The sequence below is a fragment of the Giraffa tippelskirchi genome, chromosome X (genome assembly GCF_054371585.1).
Source record: "Giraffa tippelskirchi isolate mGirTip1 chromosome X, T2T-mGirTip1v1.2.pri, whole genome shotgun sequence".
Taxonomy (NCBI): domain Eukaryota; kingdom Metazoa; phylum Chordata; class Mammalia; order Artiodactyla; family Giraffidae; genus Giraffa; species Giraffa tippelskirchi.
The window spans coordinates 52,531,763-52,552,295 of NC_137289.1; the positions used below are offsets into that span (position 1 = coordinate 52,531,763).

At 43.2% G+C, this 20,533-nt stretch overlaps 1 protein-coding gene across 2 annotated transcripts; it reads left to right on the forward strand.

Moving 5' to 3' along the window:
* The first annotated feature begins 553 nt into the window (after nucleotides 1-553).
* PLP1 (proteolipid protein 1) lies at nucleotides 554-17,275 on the forward strand. 2 transcript variants are annotated; one of them, XM_081566372.1, is made up of 7 exons: nucleotides 554-666; nucleotides 9,297-9,483; nucleotides 11,049-11,310; nucleotides 12,390-12,558; nucleotides 12,997-13,070; nucleotides 13,828-13,893; nucleotides 15,159-17,275. In XM_081566372.1, exons 1-7 carry the CDS (start codon nucleotides 663-665, stop codon nucleotides 15,228-15,230), a joined length of 834 nt encoding a protein of 277 aa, XP_081422498.1. In that variant the 5' UTR covers nucleotides 554-662; the 3' UTR covers nucleotides 15,231-17,275. The 2 variants fall into 2 exon arrangements, with proteins under 2 accessions (XP_081422498.1, XP_081422499.1); XM_081566373.1 differs by having other exon boundaries at nucleotides 11,049-11,205.
* The last annotated feature ends 3,258 nt before the right edge of the window (nucleotides 17,276-20,533 follow it).

Below are 20,533 nucleotides of genomic sequence, written 5' to 3' on the forward strand. Positions count from 1 at the left end.
AACTGGAATGGGAGGGGTTGGGAAAAGCTCATGTTTTCTAGAGCGGTGGGGGAGGGTAAAGGTGGATAGGGTCAAGGGCAGCTAGGCGTGGGGGGTGGTGTTGGGGCAGAGTTAGAAGGACTAGGAGGTCACATCTAGGGTTTTGACCCTGACTGCCTCACCAGGGCTACCACCTTCATGGCCTTTGACACTTACGCTGCCACATCCCATACCAAAAGAGACCCAAGGATCAGTTGGAAGCTTGCAGGACCTCTTTCTTTTATTTCTACCCCCAAACCACATTTCCAGATGTCTCTGCAGGGAAGTGAAATTCCACATAGGCAAGCCTTAGCGGGGGGAGGGGGGGAAGAAAAAAAGAAAAAGAGACAATTGGCACTGAAAAGCAGAAAGAGAAGATGGAGGTCTTGGAGAAGGGAGTATCCCTGAGGAGGTGGGGACAAGGGGAGGAGAAGGGGAGGAGGAGAGGAGGAGGAAAGTGGGCCTGTCCCTTTAAGGGGGTTGGCTGTCAATCAGAAAGCCCTTTTCATTGCAGGAGAAGAGGACAAAGATACTCAGAGAGAAAAAGTAAAGGACCGAAGAAGGAGACTGGAGAGACCAGGATCCTTCCAGCTGAACAAACAGACTAGCCAGCCGGCTACCATTGGAGTCAGAGTCCCAAAGACATGGGTGAGTTTCAAAAACTTTAGATTGGAAGATTCAAGCCAGAGTATAGGAATTTGCAAGAACTTTGGGGTTCGGAGTTTCTAATGGTTGAAATGAATTGTGTTCTGGCACTTGTTTTCTTTTTCATTCCTTAGCACGCAATTAGATTAACTCCTTCTCTGCTGTACTGAGAATGATGCTTTATTGCCAAAGAACTCCAGCGGCACGTGGAGAGTCCCACAGGTCCTTGGAGAGCGTGCCTGGAGGGCTGGATGTGGTCATGTGTCCTCCTACCCCCTTACTTCCCTCTACCTTCTTTTTTCCCCTGGTTCCCATGTACTGGTAATGGCCTGGTCAGCTGACATCCTTGGTTCTGCTGGAGGCAACTAATGTTGGCTGGCTCTCAGCTGTACAAAATGACTGCTTCCTTGAAACAAAATTTGGACCCTGTGGGGCATCAGAATGAAATTGGGTGACATGGATTCAGGCTTGGTCATGGCTGAGGAGGCTGATCTCAAGTTCAGGAAATGAAAATAAAGTCCTCAATGGCTTTACCATAAGGAAGAGATATGGGTAGGGCTGTGTGTGTGTGCACACACATATCTAGCAAATATTACAGACTTAGCCTTCCTGAGGGCATGACAAGGAGGCTACTGGGAGCTTAGGGCTCTTGCTGACTTGGTTGAGTCCTGAGGGCATCTCCATAGAGAGAAGCTACATGGTCTGGTCTCTTGTAGTGTCCACTCAGTGCAAGGTGTACAGAACACAAGGATTTTTGTCCATACAGGAGGCCACAGAAACATGTAGACATTGCTCACATTTAGCAAACAAGAGCAACAGCTTGAATGTGTCCTAAATGAAATGAGAATCAACTGTCCTGCGTATTCACCATCAAATGTATTACCCAGAAGGTTCCAAAAACATCTATGGAGATGGGTTTTCAATTATATTAGGCTGGTGTCAGTTTTTAGGTTGTTTCATCCTGAAACACTGAGAGAGCTCTTGAGGCATGTTTTCAGGCAGGACAATTAAGAAGACACGAGCACTGGACTAGAAGTGAACATAATGAGGTTCGAATCCCAGATCTGCTACTTAGGAACTTCGTGACATTGGGTAGTTTGCTATGAATTACTACTTCATCATCTGGAAAATAGGGATAATGATAATTGCTTTGTCTACTTTCAGGGTTATAAAAATAAAAAATAATGATGTGGGAGTCCTTTGAAAATGGGGAAACTCTATAACAGTTGTAAATAATAATACTACTAATTATTATACAACAATGCATGTACAGGCTGTCTTCTTATTCTTCCTGAAGTGATTGAGCTTTCTTTGCATGTACTTTGTGCACTTGGGTAAGAATTGTCAATTGTCCAGTTGAGTGGGGCCAGATGAGAGGTGAATATTGCAAGAACTCAATTCCTGTCCTAGATAATGTCAAGAACCTTACCTGAAGTCAGGGCAGTGGATTGGGTAGGTTGTGAATCAAAAACAGAGAGGGAGTAAAGAAGGATGCTGAATACTACTTCCTTAGGGAGTAAAAGCCCTGAAGAAAAGGCAGGAAAAATCAGGTGACCATAGGGACAGTTTCCTGTTACAGAGGCTGGATGATTTCCTCCAGGGAAAATTATTGCAGATGAGGGCACAGTCAAAGCTGAGTATGGGATCTCTTATTCTCTTATTCTGAGGGTGAGCCATACTTGGGCTAGGTGCACATGATGGAGTAGCCATTACGTTCTCAGTTATTCAATAGCAAAGTATCGATATTTCAAATACTTTGTAAGTAATAGACCATCTCTAGCAAGGTACTGGACTGCTACTGCTTCTGACAGGGAGTATGTTGCTGTTTAACTATTGCACTAGACAAATTATATCATAGAATCTGGGATTGGACTGGAAGGGACTTTAAAAGCTGTCTGAACTAATTCTCAGTGCAGGAGTCCCTTCTCCAATGTTCCTACAGCTTCTTCTTCATCATCCCCAGGAACAGGAAGCTCACTACCTCCACCACAGAAAATCAAGTAGGATCGGAAATGAGGAGGAACAGGGAATTCTGTAGTGTTCACACAAAAGGTTTACAGGGGACACGATAGTTCATTAAACCTTGTCCCGACTTGGGAGAGGGATGTTCCAAATGAGTCTTTCAGATAACAATGGAACTGGAAAAGAGCCAAAGAGCAGTAGCTGATTATTCTCTGCTTAGTAACACAATGCCATTACTGAACAGCAAAATATTGGCTCTTGCAAAGCCTGATGTCTGAGAACAGTGGCTGTTACCCTGGTAACCAGACTATGATGCTTCCCTCCAAAGGTGGCTGTTTGCTGAGCAGTGTAGTTTTGGCTGGCTCACAGTATGAGTGCAGCCTAGGCAAAAAGTGTGGAGGCAGAGCAGGGGTCCAGGTTTTTACAAAATGCCTGAAGACTAACTGAATCCCATCATGATGGCAAGAAGGCTGCAAGATTGCCAGGAGCTAAAAAGAAAGCAGATGAAAACCAGCACATTCACTTACATTCCCTAGAGACACTGACTAAAATGATCATATGTACCCTTCCCCACCCCACTCCTCACCTCGGCCCAGCAGAGCCAGAGGAGAACCAGGCAGATTGAAAGGTCTGCTCTGCTTCAAGGGCCTTTTGCCCTGGCTCTCTGCAAGGAAAGCCAGAAATTTACGCAATAACCTGACAACTAGAACTACACTCTCAAATCTCTCTGAGTAGTAAATAGACCCAAGAAACCCTTGAGAAATGGGTAGGAGGGAAAATAGAGTCTCCAAACCCATGAAAACAGAACCCTAGCCAATGACATCTTTTTCCCTTGTTGCCTTTTTGTGTGTTACCTTGAAGCCTTGAAAACCATCCCCAGGGTTCTTGGTGTTGAAAGAAAGCAACAGTAGAAATGCCCTCCTTGCCCACAGAACTTCAGGGCCAGAAAACATCAAGTTATGGCAGTAAACTGATTGGGAAAGATAACAGCAGCCTTGGCAGGTGAATAGAGTAGCTTTCCCTTTCCTTCCCACTGTCAGGGCCTGCCCAGTGTCAAACTCTCATCAAAAACCCCTTGGTTATTTTAAAATGGTCCTAAAGGTGATCACTCAGCTCTGCACTGGCCTCTGAGCTTTCTGCCAGGCCGGGCTCTGGAAAGGAGTCAGTGACATCCCAAGGAAGAGAACAAGGTTCCCCAGATCAGCTTCACACTGCAACCAAGGGAAGAGGAGGAACTGATGGGAGACTGGGCTAAGGAATGAAGTATGGAAACTGTCGTCTCTCAGCTTAGTGCCAGTTGCTTCTCTTTCACTTTCCCAGAAGTGGGCAAAGTGAAGACAACATGTCAGGGATAGAGTTTAACAATCCAGTCTCTACCCCAGCATCCCAATGTTTGGGTACAAGTTGGCATACATCAATGCACGTGTGTACCCATGCATGTGTGCATGTGTGAGTGTGTGTGTTTGGGGGAGGAGTGGGGAATATAGGAAACAAAGTGGTCCAGGTGCTGTTGCCATGGTAATAATAATATTTTTCAAAGAAGAGGCTGAGCTTCATTTTTATTTAATTATGTCTGCATGAGTTGACTATCTAGCAAGCTTGGATTTTCATGCCCCAGTGGCTACAGAGCCCCTTTCCAGCACTTGAATGTGGTTTAAGTGCTGATTTCATGTAGGAAAGACAAGATTATAAGCAGGGCTTTGTCTGATCTGGATAAAGCCAGAAGCCAAAGTCTTTGTCTCTGGCACCTCCTGATGATTGTTGTTTCACTCCTAGAACCCACCCATTCATCCCCGTCCATCCCTGGTACCAGTCACGGCTGCTCTAGCATCTTGGCCCTGTCAACTGCGATAGGTCCTGATCAAGTGGGCCTCTGTTCATGGGGTGAGGTTAAGGGGTGGGTTCTGGGAGGAGGGTAAGACTGTAGCTCAGATTAGAGACTTAGAGAGATGGGGCCAGTTTTTCACTCAATGAGCCTGCCTGTTGTTTAGCTCTATTGTATAGGGTTCTTCTATCTCTCCCTTTGTCAGCTGGATTCAAGGGACAGGCTGGGAATTGTGCAAGGCACAATTGGTCTCTTTCTATCATCCCTTCTGATGAAAGCCCTTCCTTTCCTCCCTTTGATGGGTTCCCAGATTCAAACTGAATTTCCATCATGGAGCTCGTCCTTGAGGCGTGCCCAGGGCATGGGAAAGGAGGGAGGGCTTGGGAGCTCTTGGCTCCTGCTTAAAGAGACAGCTTCAGGATCAACCCAGTCCCTTGGACAGACAGAAATCTGGACAAGAGTCACAGCAGTCCTGTTGATCCTTGTCAGATTCCTGTGAAGAGCATTAATGAGAAGGACTTGAAGTTCTATCACAGATTAATTAGTTTTGGGAGTTCGCAGATAAATCTAGCCAACACTGAATATTTCCCCTTTGCTTACATTTTGCCCACAGGGCTTGGTTATACACATTTTAACACTAGATTGTAGGTAGCTTTGGTCATTGATTTGCAGATATGTTTGTTCTCCTCAACGAGACTGAAAGATCTTTGAAGGAAGGGACAGGGCCTTATAGTTCCCTTTTGTTTCCCACATTATCTAGGTTATTGCCATATGCTTAATAATTGTATTGAATCCAATGAATGAAAAGGAAAATCCTGGGGAAGGTCATTATTTTTCTGTGTGATCTCTCATCAAAGTCAGGTGGTTTAGGGACTTCCCTGGCAGTCCAGTGGTTAAGATTTTGCCTTCCAATGCAGCGACACAAGTTCAATCCCTGGTCAGGGAGCTAAGATCCCACATCCTTAAGAGCCAAACCCCCCCAAAAAACATAAAATAGAAGCAATATATTATAACCAATTCAGTAACGACTTTAAAAATGATCTATATAAAAATCTTTAGAAAAGTTCAGATGGTTTAATTCAGTTCAGTTGCATTGGGTAATATTATTGCTTGCTGTATAGTTCTTTTCTGCCAACTCCACCATGTTGCAGTCAATACTTAGCCTGGAAATGTAAGAATGTCTCCTGAGAGGCCAAGGAACTTCTACAGAATCCCTCATGGCCTTTCTGAATCAAATCGGTACCTTTTCAACCATGAAGTCTTCTGAAATGGAGACCTTTTGGCTTTAGGTTATTGTTCACACATCCCCAAATCAAAGGGAACCCAGTGAACCTTTCTCAGAATGTTTTGGTTGTAAACTCCTTTGATGACACAGTTTCTTGCATGTTCTGAGTTTTTCCCAGTTGGAATCCAAGATTTGATTTTTTGCTTGGGCTGACTGGTAGAGATCCTTCACTTCTGCTGAACTTAAATGCCCCCAGAACAAACATTTCACTTCAATGTGAAGAGATGGACATCTGGCCCTTACACTGATATTGTCGAACTATTTATAGCTGAAGAGTGATAGATATACTCAGGGCCATTTAATTTCAACTCCATGTTAGAGACTCATTAAAGCCTAGGTCTTTCTTGTACCTTACTTCGAGTGACAGTAGAGCAGAAAAGGGGGTGCTAAGTTATTTGAGCTCTAAGAAAATGGAGGAAAAATGGATTGAAGAAGAAAGAATATCAGTGGATGATTCAGAGTTGCTCCCAAGGCTGAGCCCTTTATCACCCAGTAAGAACACTATATATGACACTCTCTGATTATTTGGATGATACAGGGATCAGATGGACTAACAAGGTTTTCCCCCCTGATCTTTACAACCCTGGATGGGGCATCAGCTGAAACTTAGAGTGGAATTCTGTTTCGTTAGCAAGAGTTCAAGTTTTTTCATTCCTGATCTCACCTGCACCACCATTTTAGTCCTTTCCAGGATAAAAAAGGTGGGGTGAGTCGGTGGGCACAGGACGGTCACTTGCTAGGGAGGATGGTTCTCCTTACTCTGGGCTAAACAAACAGTTCTTCCATTGTTCCCTGGGTCTGACCCCCTTCCCACCCCCAGGCCTGGAGGCCCCTGCAGAATACCAATGAGGCTCCTGAGATCTCAGGGAAAAAACAAGGCTTCTTTGTCCAGGGGAGCTATGGAGGGTTCTGTCCAAGCCCTGACCCTGTGCTGGGGAGAGAGGGAACAGTGGGGTCATGCACCTTCCCCTCTCTCCACCCTCAGGCTTCAGAGACCTTCTTTACTAGAAGATTCTAAGAGTTTAGGAGTGGGGAAGATTTTGGATAGGCAGAGAAGGAAAATGGCAGCACTGTTTATTTCCAAGCTCATTTTCTTGACTTACAAGATGCATCTAGTATCTTGACCTGTTAAGAAAGAGGAAGATCGATATCTGAATGTTTCCTGAGAACAATAATCAGTTTCAAGTGCTGTGTTTTTCTCTCTGGTTTATATATGCATTTATGTGCATGTTTGCATTCATGCATGTGCCCCCGCTCTGGCACAAGCTTGTGCATGTGGGAACGTACATACACACACACACACACTCACACCCCATGCACCAGCTCTAATGAGGCACTATTACCAAGCACAATTCATATTAAGTAAACTCTGCCTCCACTTAGACCAGCGCAGCTACAAACTGATTGCTTCCCATAGAGGCCAAGTTTTCTGACAGCAGGCCTTCAGTTCTTAGAGAAGGGAGGAAATGCAGTTCTGCTTCGAATGTTAGCTACTTATTTTGCTTGACTTGGGCTTCTGTGCCTCATCTCTGGGGTGACACACAAGAATATTGAGGAAGAGGCTCTTTGAGCACCAAGGAAGGGCTATCATTTTAGGGGACAGTGGGTAAGAGGACTCACTCACGCTGTGGCCCTGAGAACACAGACAAATGCCTCTACCTCAGCTTTGTCACAATAGAGATAAGTTGGTCCTTTAGAATCTGTTCACATGGACATAGTTCAGCCAGGCACATCACCAGATGGTCAAGCACTCAGGGCTAAAAAGAAACTGCACTAATATTAAGAGAGTCAGGCAAAGGATTCCCCTGGTCCCTGGCATTAAAAAAACGAGCTTTAGATAAAGTTCAAATCTAAAAGTCAATACAATGCATTTTATTTGTGTAAGGAGTTTCAGCATGCTTTCCCAAAATAGCAGCTTCTTGGCACATTTGCTATTTATTTGTGTGTGTGTATGCACACAAATAATTTATATATGCATATAGTATATCAACCCTGAATATTCATTGGAAGGACTGATGCTGAAGCTCCAATAGTTTGGCCACTTGATGCGTAGAGATGACTCATTGGAAAAGACCCTGATGCTGGAAAACATTAAGGGCAGAAGGAGAAGAAGATGACAGAGGACGAGATGGTTGGATGGCATCATCAACTCAATGGACATGAGTCTGTGCAAACTCTGGGAGATAGTGTAGGACAAGGAAGCCTGGCATGCTCCAGTCCATGGGGTCACAAAGAGTCAAACACAACAGTGACTGAACAACAACAATGCGTATAATATATGCAAAAATAATTCATATATCGTATCTATATGATATGTGAATAGGTGGATAAAATTAGTGTATATATAACTTCTTTTCTGAAGATTTTCATTTCTTTCACCTTTTGGGGTTGTGGCCAAGAGGCTAGAAGGTACCTTTCCCCATCATCTACTGGACATTTGTTGTTTCACTCCACATGACACCTTAGAGCTCAGGGCTTGTACTTGGGACACACAACTACTCTCAGAACCTGTGACTTCTTACGTGCCCTTCCTGTTTCTCAGCAACACTGGCATGGGGTCTGGGGTACCAGATCTGGGGAATTTCAGAGTCTCAGCACTTTAAGACACCTGTATTCCCAGGCCCTAGTGTGTTTTGTCATGCCAGAAAGACATTTCATGCTTTGTTGACTTTGTATAACGTCTTTTTGTAGTTTTTTTTGACAGAACTCCAGGGTAGGACTAAGGGTGGGGACATTGGCCAAACTGTAGGGACAAGTCAGCCATGCAAAGTGTCCCCAAATCATTCAGCTTGTATGTTTACTACTGTGAATAATAGTCATCCTCCCATTAACATCTCCTGTCCTCTGCCAGTTCCCTCCTTTCTTTGGATTGCTCTCCAGACATCCAGACTAAGAAGAATCAAGCATTCTGTGCCGCAAATGCAATGTTCAGAAATACCCAGGAACATGCAATTTCAGAGTTTCCCCACCTGAAATGCTCTTTAAGGGTCAAATCTTGTCTGACAATATCAATATTTCTATGAAATTCGAAGGGCATTTACCCTTTGTAACCATTTACTAGGCTGCCTGAAACTGTTGGTTGAAAATATCAGGTCTACCTAGCTCATTCTCCTCCATAGACAAAAATGTCCCCATGGCAGAGTCTATGTCTTTTATATGTTCACACTCCACATGACACCTAGCACTATGCTGGGCACATAGTAAGTACTCCATAAAAGCTGATAAATGGCAAAAACAAACAAATCAGAAGGAGGAGAAAGGAGGGAATGAGAGCATCTCTTTCTAGTGGCCTACTTGAATACTGATTATTCAAAAACTCATAGACATTTTGGGAATTCAAGGTAAGGATTTGTCTTCAAGAATGGAACAAAATATGGTTTGGGGGAGTCAGTCTCACATTCCAAAATTCTGAGGTTCTAGAGTCTCCTGCTTTTGGTCTCTGAGGTGACCCCCCTCCACATCCATGCATATGAGCACAGGGCCTGGCTGGGCTGGCAGAAAGAGGTGAGTGATGAGCTATTTATTGTACATCCCTGACTGTTTGCCCTCTTTCTTCTTCAGGCTTGTTAGAGTGCTGTGCAAGATGTCTCGTAGGGGCCCCCTTTGCTTCCCTGGTGGCCACTGGATTGTGTTTCTTTGGGGTGGCACTATTCTGTGGCTGTGGACATGAAGCACTCACTGGCACAGAAAAGCTAATTGAGACATATTTCTCCAAAAACTACCAGGACTATGAGTATCTTATCAATGTGTAAGTACCTACTCTCCCCCACCAACCCTGTCTATCTTGGAGACAAGGAACTCATCAGTACCTTAGTGACTAGTAGGGGACTGGCGTGGAGCCAGACAGAATTACTGGGTCTTCCTTCTTTTTTAAAAAACATTTTTTATTGGGGTATAGTTGCTTTACAATGTTGTGTTAGTTTCTGCTGTACAACAAAGTGAATCAGCTATTACATATAGCTGATGATATTACATATCATCCCTCCTTCTTGGACCTCCATCCTACCCTTCCCCACCATCCTACCCTCCCCCGCCATCCTACCCATCTAGGTCATCAGAGAACACAAAGGTGAGCTCTCTGTGCTAATAGAGCAGCTTCCCACTAGCTATCTATTTTACACATGGTAGTGTATATATAGTGAAAGTGAATATATATATGGGGCTTCCCAGGTGGTGTTAGTGGTGAAGAACCTGCCTGCCAAGGCAGGAGACATAAGAGATGCAGGTTCGATTCCTGAGTTGGGAAGATCCCCTGGAGGAGGGTGTGGCTACCCACTACAGTATTCTTGCCTGGAAAATCCCATGGACAGAGGAGCCTGGTGGGCTATGGTCCATAGTGTCGCAAAGAGTTGGACACGATGGAAGCGACTTAGCACACACACGGTATATATATATGTCAATCCCAATCTCCCAATTTATCCATCCCTCCCCCCACTCTATGTCCACACATCTGTTCTGTACATTTACGTCTCTATTCCTGCCCTGCAAATAGGTTCATCTGTACTATTTTTTCTAGATTCCACATACACACATTGATATGTGTGCAGATTCCACCTATAGCACATCTGAAGCCCTAAATGAAGGGGAAGTGCCACATTCAGGGGAGGAGGTCTGCCTGCCTGCCACCTCACTCCTAACCACACCCACCCCAGCCCTGCCCTTGCTTTGTCTCACATGTTCTCATTTCTGCTAGGTAGGGTTAACATGGACTGAGTTGGAGCCTCTGCAGTGGGCCATATAGAGAACTCGTGGGAGGCACACTGATTGGACAGCGTGCGGCTGCTGCTCTCACTTCACCACACCACTTGAGTGTGCTCCAGCCCAATACTAAGCCTCTCCTGTTTCTAGAGCAAGTTAGGCTCTACTTCCTTCGTCCGTCCTCCTTCTTACCTAGCTCCTCTCTCCTCTCTCCTCTGAGGGAGCATCTCTGAAGGGTCAGACCAATGAAAGTAGGGCCCCAGTTCTTCAGGTCACAGGGTAAGCCAAATGTGGGGGAGGAGCATCTTCTTTTACTTCAATAAGTGTTAGTTGCTCAGTCGTGTCCGACTCTTTGTGACCCTATGGACTGGAGCCCGCCAGGCTCCTCTGTCCATGGCATTCTCCAGGCAAGAATACTGGAGTGGGTTGCCATTCCCTTCTCCAGTTACTTCAATAAGTACAGGGTAGAAGCCTAGAGGAAGAACCTAGTGATTCCTCTAAAGCATCTCTAGCCTTGTTTAGGAGCCTCCTCAAGAGTCCAACTGACATACGCAGCAAGGGAACCGGGTCCTCCATGCATAAGATTTTTTGGCTTTGTGTTTTCTGTTAACACAGGATCCATGCTTTCCAGTATGTCATCTATGGAACTGCCTCTTTCTTCTTCCTTTATGGGGCCCTCCTGCTGGCCGAGGGCTTCTACACCACCGGCGCAGTCAGGCAGATCTTTGGCGACTACAAGACCACCATCTGCGGCAAGGGCCTGAGCGCAACGGTAACAGGGGGCCAGAAGGGGAGGGGTTCCAGAGGCCAACATCAAGCTCATTCTTTGGAGCGGGTGTGTCATTGTTTGGGAAAATGGCTAGGACATCCCGACAAGGTGATCATCCTCAGGATTTTGTGGCAATAACAAGGGGTGGGGGACAACTGGGCATGAGTCTGTGGCCTCATCCCCACCCAAGGCTGGGTCCTCTCTAGGGGCCTGGCTTCTGAGTGAGGACCTGATGGCTACAGCCAAATGAGAAGGTCAGGAAGAACGTGGTGCCCAGCCGGCTTAGCCTCATTTTTCAAAAGGTCCCTAGAAAATTTCATCTCAAAAGGGAGAGCCTGAGTTCTGTGGGGTGCTTCATACAATCAGACCATTTCTAAGCCATCTACTGGTACCTCTTTGATCCCCTCCTAGCTAGGACCACAACAAGAGTAGATCTGACTGCCTAAGAATTTAAAATGCTACTCAGTGGATTGAGATGTAGGTTCCTGATCTGAGAGGGAGGGTGGATCATAGAAATTGAGCAATTGACTCTGAGATGGAACCCATACTATTCTGGGATCCTACATTGTTGAAGGTCCCAGAGGGAACTAGCATAGATCTGCATGTTTAAGGCCTTATCTGTCAGAGGGCTATTATGCTTCTAGTGAGGTACATATTGGTTTCCAGCCTCTAGAGTTAAAGACCATTTGGGGGCTGAACATCTAGGGGTTGTGCTGTTGTCTTTTGTGGCTAGCAGTTGGCTTAGAAAGGTTTTTGGATTGGAAATTGAAATCTCTTATTGGCTTTGTTCAATAACTAGGGATCCAAAGTCCTTTGACAAGGGACATTTTCTAAGCTCAGCCTAAGGCATTTGAATGGCACGACTTTCTTTCAAGATCTCTTTTGATTTCTTCACACCTTATCATCTGTCCAAACAATCTCCCGAAGCCTTTCTAACCCAGGGGTCCTCCTCACTCCAACCCCCACCCATTCTCCCCCTCCCCGTCATTACTTGGGGCCAGTTCTCTAGTAGATAAGATACTGCCAATGACATTTGGCAGAGGCGCCCCACTTACTAATTTCATTTGGCGGAGATCCCTGAAATCTGGTTTCATGTCTGGCACATGCCATTCCAGGATCTCTTTGTTTACATTTCAATGTCTGCAGGCTGACACTGATTTCTAACCACTCCATGTCAATTGTTTTAGTTTGTGGGCATCACCTATGCCCTGACCGTTGTGTGGCTCCTGGTGTTTGCCTGCTCTGCTGTGCCTGTATACATTTACTTCAACACCTGGACCACCTGCCAGTCTATTGCCTCCCCCAGCAAGACCTCTGCAAGTATAGGCACTCTCTGTGCTGATGCCAGAATGTATGGTGAGTTAGGGTGGCTTGGCTCTCCTACTCCATGATATATTTGGTTCTTAGGCTAAGGAGGGTGGTAATTATGGGGAGAAATAAGAAGTATGGATGCTTGGATCTTAGTTCATTAATCCCTCTCCACTGAAACCAGAGAGATTTCTTCCCTGAGAAGTGAACTTGTTGGAAGTGGTGGGAGTTTTCTTGGCTGTTTGCACTGCTCTCTCTTAGTTGACTACTGTTCTGAAACCAGAAGCAGCCCATTTCAATAACAAACAGAAAATTTTGCAACTGTTCAATACCACCTTCTATTTTCTGAGTAAATCTTTAGAAAAGAAAATCCTGATAATTAGTAGGACCCAACTTTTCAGCCAAGATTATTAAAGATGGAAGAAGTTCTCCATGTAACCCTAAAGCTCTGTGAAGCTTACCTTGTGATATTTGTCTGTTACTTAGGTGTTCTCCCATGGAATGCTTTCCCTGGCAAGGTGTGTGGCTCCAACCTTCTGTCCATCTGCAAAACAGCTGAGGTGAGTGAGCCATTGGGTTATTTTACAGTGGAATGGCCAAAACTATAACATTTCTACCCATCTTGGATTTTAAGGACTACAGTTTCTCTTTGCTGGATTTTGAGTTAGCAGATTGCCTTCTATGAAATATTGCCTGAGCCAGTGAGCATATACATGGTAAAATATCTAGTTTTCTAAAAACAGCAGAGAAAACCTTCCATTCTAAGGCTTCCTCTCTTAAAAGAGAAATTTGTAGCTTTAGGTAAAGATGGAGCTTAATGGCAAAATCCCCCAAGTGAACATTTTTATTCTTAAAAACCTTATCAAGGAAATGGGTTGTGCACAGATATTCATAGATTTTATAACACACATTTCCTCTGGAACTTCTCAGTCTCATTTAAAAAGAAAGTACATTTGAAAAAGGAAAACACTGTATTGAAAATGGGTATTATGCACAAATGCAGCAGGGGAATGAAAGGAAGGAAGAAAGTGGTAAACTATTTCTTTGTAAGCAAAATGTTTTGGGATCCCAGGCACAACCGTGGGGAACCAGTTGATTATTTGGGAGGACTATACTGTTTTATGAGTATTCTGTGTTCTGGGTGCTATGGGTACATGGAAGGATGGGAGGCCTATACTCTGAGATGTGACAAATTAGTTAGAGATGCCAAATTAACACACACAAAAAATCAACACCTTCTGAAAGTTGTGCTTCACAATCTACAGCACAGCTTATTTTTGCTGTTGCAAGACCCAGTTCTTTTGCATTTTCTTACAGTTCCAAATGACCTTCCATCTGTTTATTGCTGCATTTGTGGGAGCTGCAGCCACACTGGTTTCCCTGGTGAGTTGTCTTTGAATGATCTTAGCAAATAAATGGTCCTGGGATAGCTTGGGGACAGCTATACTGAAAGGTAAAAGATAGATTCCTTCTAAACTTGAAATGCTGGAGAGAAGCTCCTGGGCAGAAATGGCAGAGTATAGAGACTATGTCCTTCTACTTTGGGTTGGCAAGGCAGAAAATTTTCAAAAATGAGATAGGAACAAGCAAAGTGATGTGAGGGAAGAGGAGGAAAGAGATTTGCGGTCAAGAAATAAGATATTGGGACTTCCCTGGGTCTTCAGTGGCTAAGACTCTGAGCTCCCAACACAAGGGACCTGGGTTCGATCCCTGATCAGGGAACTAGATACCACATGCCACAACTAAGAGTTCACATGCTGTTACTAAAGATTCTACAAGCTGCAACAAAGATCAAAGATCCCATTTATTGCAACTAAGGCCTGGCACAGCCAAATACATACATACATACATAATTTAAAAAAGAATAATAAGATATAGCATTTACAGAGCATGTAACATTGCCAAGTGCTTTGCAGTCAGAAATAATCGTTAATTCTTAACACATCCTGGTCAGATCAGTGACAAGAACACTGAAACCTTACTAAACGTGATTTTTTGTAGCCTGGAATTCTATATACCATAAATAGGAATCCATCTTGGATGCCTTCCAAGGGATTTAGTTACTCTCCTGAAAATACTGGAAGGATCTCTTAACATTATTAGAATTGTTATTATTGATGGTGTTATGGCACAGTGTCAATGTCGTGCCTTCATTATTAAGAATGCGGGGTACTGAATAAGTGTTGATCTGCCCAGGATCAGCTTGCAGCACTCCTGGATCCCACTGCTGAGGGTTTTCTCCAGAGTTGAGTTGTTGCTCATCTTGTGAAATAAATGGCTGTATTAAGCGGGAGAAGGTTGTGCTGCACAGTGGGGCTAGGCCTCTACAGGAAGTCTAGGTCACTCAGACATACAGATATGATGATGGCAGAGCCCAGGTATTGTTCACTTCCCTGAGGAAAACTCAGTGCTGGGCACAGCAGAGATGTGGAAAAAATCCTTGTCGAGTTGATTCTCTGGGCCTGTCTCATGGAGGACTTCTAGTCAAGTATACAGGGCAAAAGCCTGAATGTGCTCCTTTGTGCAGAATATTTTTTTCTTTATTTACCTGTGATTTTATTTCAACCCTTCCTCATTCCCAAAAGGATTGGAAGAGGGAGAGCTGCCTTTTCTACTCTCACTAGTCTTCTCTCTTCTCTTCCCTACAGCTCACCTTCATGATTGCTGCCACTTATAACTTTGCCGTCCTGAAACTCATGGGCCGAGGCACCAAGTTCTGATCTCCTGTAGAAATTTCCCTTTCTCTAATAGCGAGGCTCTAACCACACAGCCTACAGTGCTGCGTCTCCCATGTTAACTCTTTGCCTTTGCCACTGACTGGCCCTCTTCTTACTTGACGAGTGTAACAAGAAAGGAGAGTCTCATGGTGATTAATGTCTCTGCGGATTCTCCCCTCTTACGTACCTCTTTTAGTCATTTTGCTTCATAGCTGGTTCCTGCTAGAAATGGGAAATGCTTAAAGATGGTGACTCCCCAACTGCAAGTCACAAAGAAATGGAGGCTCTCATTCAATTTTCAAGCATCTCCTGAGGACCAGGAAGTGTTTTCTTCTCAAAGGGCACTTCCACTGATGAAAACAAAGTGGAAAGAAAGATGTTCAGGTAGAGAGAAGGGAGGCACCTGTCCCCGTTGCCATCTTGGGAGCCAAATATATTCTCTTTGGTGTACAAAACCGAGAACTCACTCCAGTCTCCCTAGTACCACTGAAGAGAGAAGAAAAAAAAAGAATGCCAGCAAAACAATAAGAGCATTTGCCCAAATCTACCTATTGCAGCTGGGAGAAGGGGGTCAACGCAAGGATCTTTCACCCATAGAAAGAGAGCACTGACCCTGATGGCGATGGACTATTTAAGCCCTAACTCAGCCAACCTTACTTATAGCATAAGGGAGCATAGTGTTTGTGTAGACAAAGGGGGCGCTTGGCCTTATACCTCGTTAGAGAAGAGAAACAGGGTGTAGTCAGCATCTTCTTACTCCCTTCTCCCTGATAACAGCTACCATGACAACCCTGTGGTTTCCAAGGAGCTGAGGATAGAAACTAGTTCATATGAAAAAAAGACTGGCCTAAGGAGCAGCAGTTGCTAGTGGCTAACGGTGTAAACTGAGCCAGCCCTCTGGTAGACACAGGATAGATAACTCTTTGGATAGCATGTCTTCTTTCTGTTAATTAGTTGTGTACTTTGGCCTCTGTCATATCTTCACAATGGTGCTCTTTTCATGGGGTATTAGCCATTCAGTCATAGCAGGTGATTTGAAGATCTTGATTTGTTTCAGAATGATGCACATTTCATATTTTACAGCTTGTCTATCACTTGTTTGGGGTTGTACCAGAAAGGTCTGGAGAATGATTCTTTGATTATGATTCTTTAACAAATGAAAATTGGACATTAAACAACACAAATGATATGTAAAATTGGCTAGTTCTTGTATCTATTAGGATTTTTGACCAATGATTCCGTTCTTTGCAGAAACAGATTTGGTGAATTTGAATCTCAATTTGAGTAATCTATCTGATTGTCCTTTCTAGGTGGTGGGAGATAATTTGATTTAGTAATGTTGCCCTGGTGTGTTAAAGAGTCAGTTTTAACATACAGGTTATTCTCTCTTGGTGCAGATCACATAACTAAATGCACCAGCCATTAGCTATTCTATTGGTAAGGTTCCATGGAAAAGGAAAGGGGGAAAGAGTTTGAAACCCGAATAGCTTCCAGGTTTCAGTCTTCCTTTTCTGTGTTTGGGTTTTAATGTTGGGTTAAAAAATAAAAAGCTGATTGGTCTTTATTAAGGGAAAGATTTTACAGGTATGACTGTAGGCAGCTCTTTTGATGTAAAGAGTGGTTTTGTTTTCTCCCCCAAAGTGGTTTCAACAACGTTTAAGGAGATGTAAAATCGTTACCAAAAAAAACACTTGATATTTGTTTTCAGCAAAGTATACAATATAAGCTTCCAGGCTGCATATAGGGAGCAGATGGAAAAGGTTCTGTAAGAAACCAATCAAGATCAAGGAAAGTGAAGTAATCCATACCTTGTGTTTTGTTTTGATTTAATAATATAACAAATAACCAACCCTTCCCTGAAAACTTTCTATGTATACATACACACATATATACACACGAAGAGAGTTAATCAACTGAAAGTGTTTCCTTCATTTCTGATATAGAATTTCAATTTTAACATGCATAAAGGATAAACTTTTAGAAACTTATCTTACAAAATGTATTTTATAAAATTAAAGAAAATAAAATTAAGAATGTTCTCAATCAAACAGCTGTGTCTTTTAATTGAATTGTTCTGTTTGACCCCACAATAGCAGTTCAACTAATTGTACCTTTATTGTGCTTTGTTCAAGGACCTCATTTATTTTTCAGGTCATCCCAAGTCATTCTCACAACAATTTTCTGAAATAAAGAGTAGGTAAATCACTTCTGTTTTTATAGTTGGAGACACTAAGAAATAGAGGCAAGGTAAATTACCACAAATAACCAGCATGTATCTGGGCTTGGACTAGAATTCAACTCAGGTCTTGATACTAATTCATTGCATTTTAGGGTTTCTTTTCACTTAGAAATTGGGTTTCAGAGTGTTCTACAAATTCAGAGTCAAATATGGTTACTTCTTTTTTTTTTTTTCTTTCTTTTTTTTTTTTAAATAAATTTATTTATTTTAGTTGGGGGCTAATTACTTTACAATATTGTAATAGTTTTTGCCATACATTGACATGAATCAGCCGTGGGTTTACATGTGTGGTTACTTCTTTTATATGACAATGGGCTTCCCTTGTGGCTCAGCTGGTAAAGAATCCACCTGCAATGCGGGAGACCTGGGTTCGATCCCTGGGTTGGGAAGATCCCCTGGAGAAGGGAAAGGCTACCCACTCCAGTATTCTGGCCTGGAGAATTCCATGGACTGTATAGTCCATGGGGTCGCAAAGAGTCGGGCACGACTGAGTGACTTTCACTTTTATGTGACAATAGTGCCCCAGCCCTGATGTGTATAGGATACAGTTATTGTTAACTTTTCTTTGAATTGTTTGTATATTCCAATAATGAACGCTTAGTGCTTCATGCATGAATAATGCTTAGTTTTATATGAGAAGTACTGGATGAAAGGTTTAATGCATGGGCAGAACAGATAGAGTAAAGGCAATGTAAATTTAAACAGTATGTGGCAGGGCAGTATTAAGTTAATTAGTAACACATGCTATCCCAATGGCCTACCCACTAGCCCACTTAGGACAGAGCATTCAATCCCTGTCACAACCCTAGGCTAGAATTTGGCACTCTAACGACCAGCCTAAAGAGATGGCAAGGAGCATCATCAGAGAGAAAAGGGAGTCTAGCTTGGGGGCAACAAGATATTCATCTTAAGGAATGGAGCTCTGCACAAAAGCAGTTTCAATGTAATCTCCTGGTTTCTGCTTCACTGCAATTAATATTCTGCAAGCAAGGCTGGTTGGATGACTTTAAGACAAAAAGAATAAAAATATGACAAGGACTTATTTTTAGACACTGGCAAACAAGGACAGAGCACCATATTTTGGAAAACTGATTCAGGGTGCTATAGAGTGAATGTATTTTTGCCTCAGAACAGTGGAAAGCCAGTTCCCAAGAAAGCTGTGTTCTCCATCTGCCTTTATTTGGCTCTGCCCTCTGGGACCCGTCTATAGATCGAGTTTCCAGGCTCTCAGAAGCTGAGAGCACATCCAGTCTATCAACTGAGTGCATTGTTCTTAGCTCTCCCACACACCATAAACCTCCTTTCTCTGAACTGAAAGAGTTCTCTTTGTGCCTAGATCAGCCAAAGATCAAGATGCAGCAGTATAAACAAGAAACATTTTCTTACAGCATCAATTGTATTGCTTTTTGCATCTCCAGGATCAGTACTGAGTGCAGTTATGCAGGGTTTGGCCCAGAGCAACATTCATTCATTCACTAATTCAGTCTACAAATATTAACTGGGCCCTTATAAGCTTCGTGCTAAATCCTAGGAGTTTCAGGTTTGGGGGTGATGTGAGTAGAAAGGGGATAAAGATATGATCTCAAAGATCTCACTCAGCCTCAACCATAGTGGAGAAATCTCCCAGGGTGGAGCAGAGTGGAGGCAGGGAGCATGCCAGAAGCAGTCTGACTGGCTGACTGCAGTGGGCATCTGAATTCTCCCCTCAGTATGTGGGAGAGGTCGTGGTTAAGGGCCATGACTTCACGTGGCTCTGGTTTTCTAGGGCCCTGGTAAAAACAAAACTTCAATTTAGAGTCCTGACAACTTGTGACTTGCTCTCTATGTCACCCTGCTCCTGGCCTTACATGTGACAGTATTTATGCACACACTGTCACAATGAGTGTGCGTGCTTCCACCCACTCAGTCATCTGGGGAGTCAGAGGGCACACAGATCAGAATTTACATAAACACAGGCTATTCAGCCTGACTTTTTTTTTCCTTCCAGGCTAAATCTGAGAAGCCATGCTTGGGTAATATGAGACACAAGATACTTTTCTCTTTGATTTTTCATATTGAGAGCACAGACAGTGTGTCTATTTTGACATTCATGTCTAGCTTGATGAATATTAAGTAACAGAGGGGATAAATAGCCATTCTTACCTTAAAAAATCAATACTTGGCCTTTTCCTACATAAATAAATGGGTAAGGAATTCAAGTCAATATAAACTGGGAAGATTTTCCTTGTCCAATCTGAAACAAGCAATTGTGCTTTTCCCAATTTTTATTGTCCTGGAAAGTTTGGTGTCTATGTGTTCCTGCTCTCGAACGCCTTGAATTGATCAACTTTATTCCAAAGGAAAGAAAATTAAGATAAAGTAATGAGCATTTTCCACATAACAAAATAATCAAAGGAAATCCAACCTTAACATGGTTCAAACCTTCGACAAATATTTGTTCAATGAATTCTCTGTGCCAAGTGTCATGCTAGTTGCTGGTAATACAGCTGTGACTAAAACAGACATAGTCTCTGCCCTCAGAGAACTCAACTAAAGGAAAAATAAGTTAAGGAGGGAGACAAGAAGTGCGGTAAAGAATGAGAGTAACATCCTGAGACAGAAAAGGTGGGGAAGAAGAGAAACTTGTATGATCCTTTGAGAAACAGAGTCAAGTAAATGAAGACAGAGGCGTACGAGTCTGTGTCTAGAGAAACAGGCCTGACGTACTATGGTATTAGGGTCAAAAAATGTTAAATGCGTTTCTAATGTATTGTCCATCAACATAAACAGTAAGCCTCCAGCTCTGGGCTCTGAAGGAACAATATTAATTGATACTCCAATCTGTTATGTGAAGGTCTAACTTTCAAACATGAAAAGGGAAAAACAACAAAGGTGGGTTCTGACGGTTACAAGAGAGTTGATAATTGAAAATTTATAGGTGGCTCAAATTTTTAAAAACATTTTTTTCTGATTAAATTCTTTAAACAAATTTTAAAAGTATAGGTGAAGTACAGTGATATTTTGCAAGTTGTTTTTCAGTCGCTAAGTCATGTCTCACTCTGCGACCCCATGGACTGCAGCATACCAG

Excerpts from the sequence above, each read along its gene's own strand:
- PLP1 (XM_081566372.1), top strand. Across the intron at positions 9,484-11,048 it reads TATGAGTATCTTATCAATGT|GATCCATGCTTTCCAGTATG; the intron begins GTAAGTACCTAC and ends CTGTTAACACAG. Across the intron at positions 11,311-12,389 it reads GGCTAGGACATCCCGACAAG|TTTGTGGGCATCACCTATGC; the intron begins GTGATCATCCTC and ends CAATTGTTTTAG.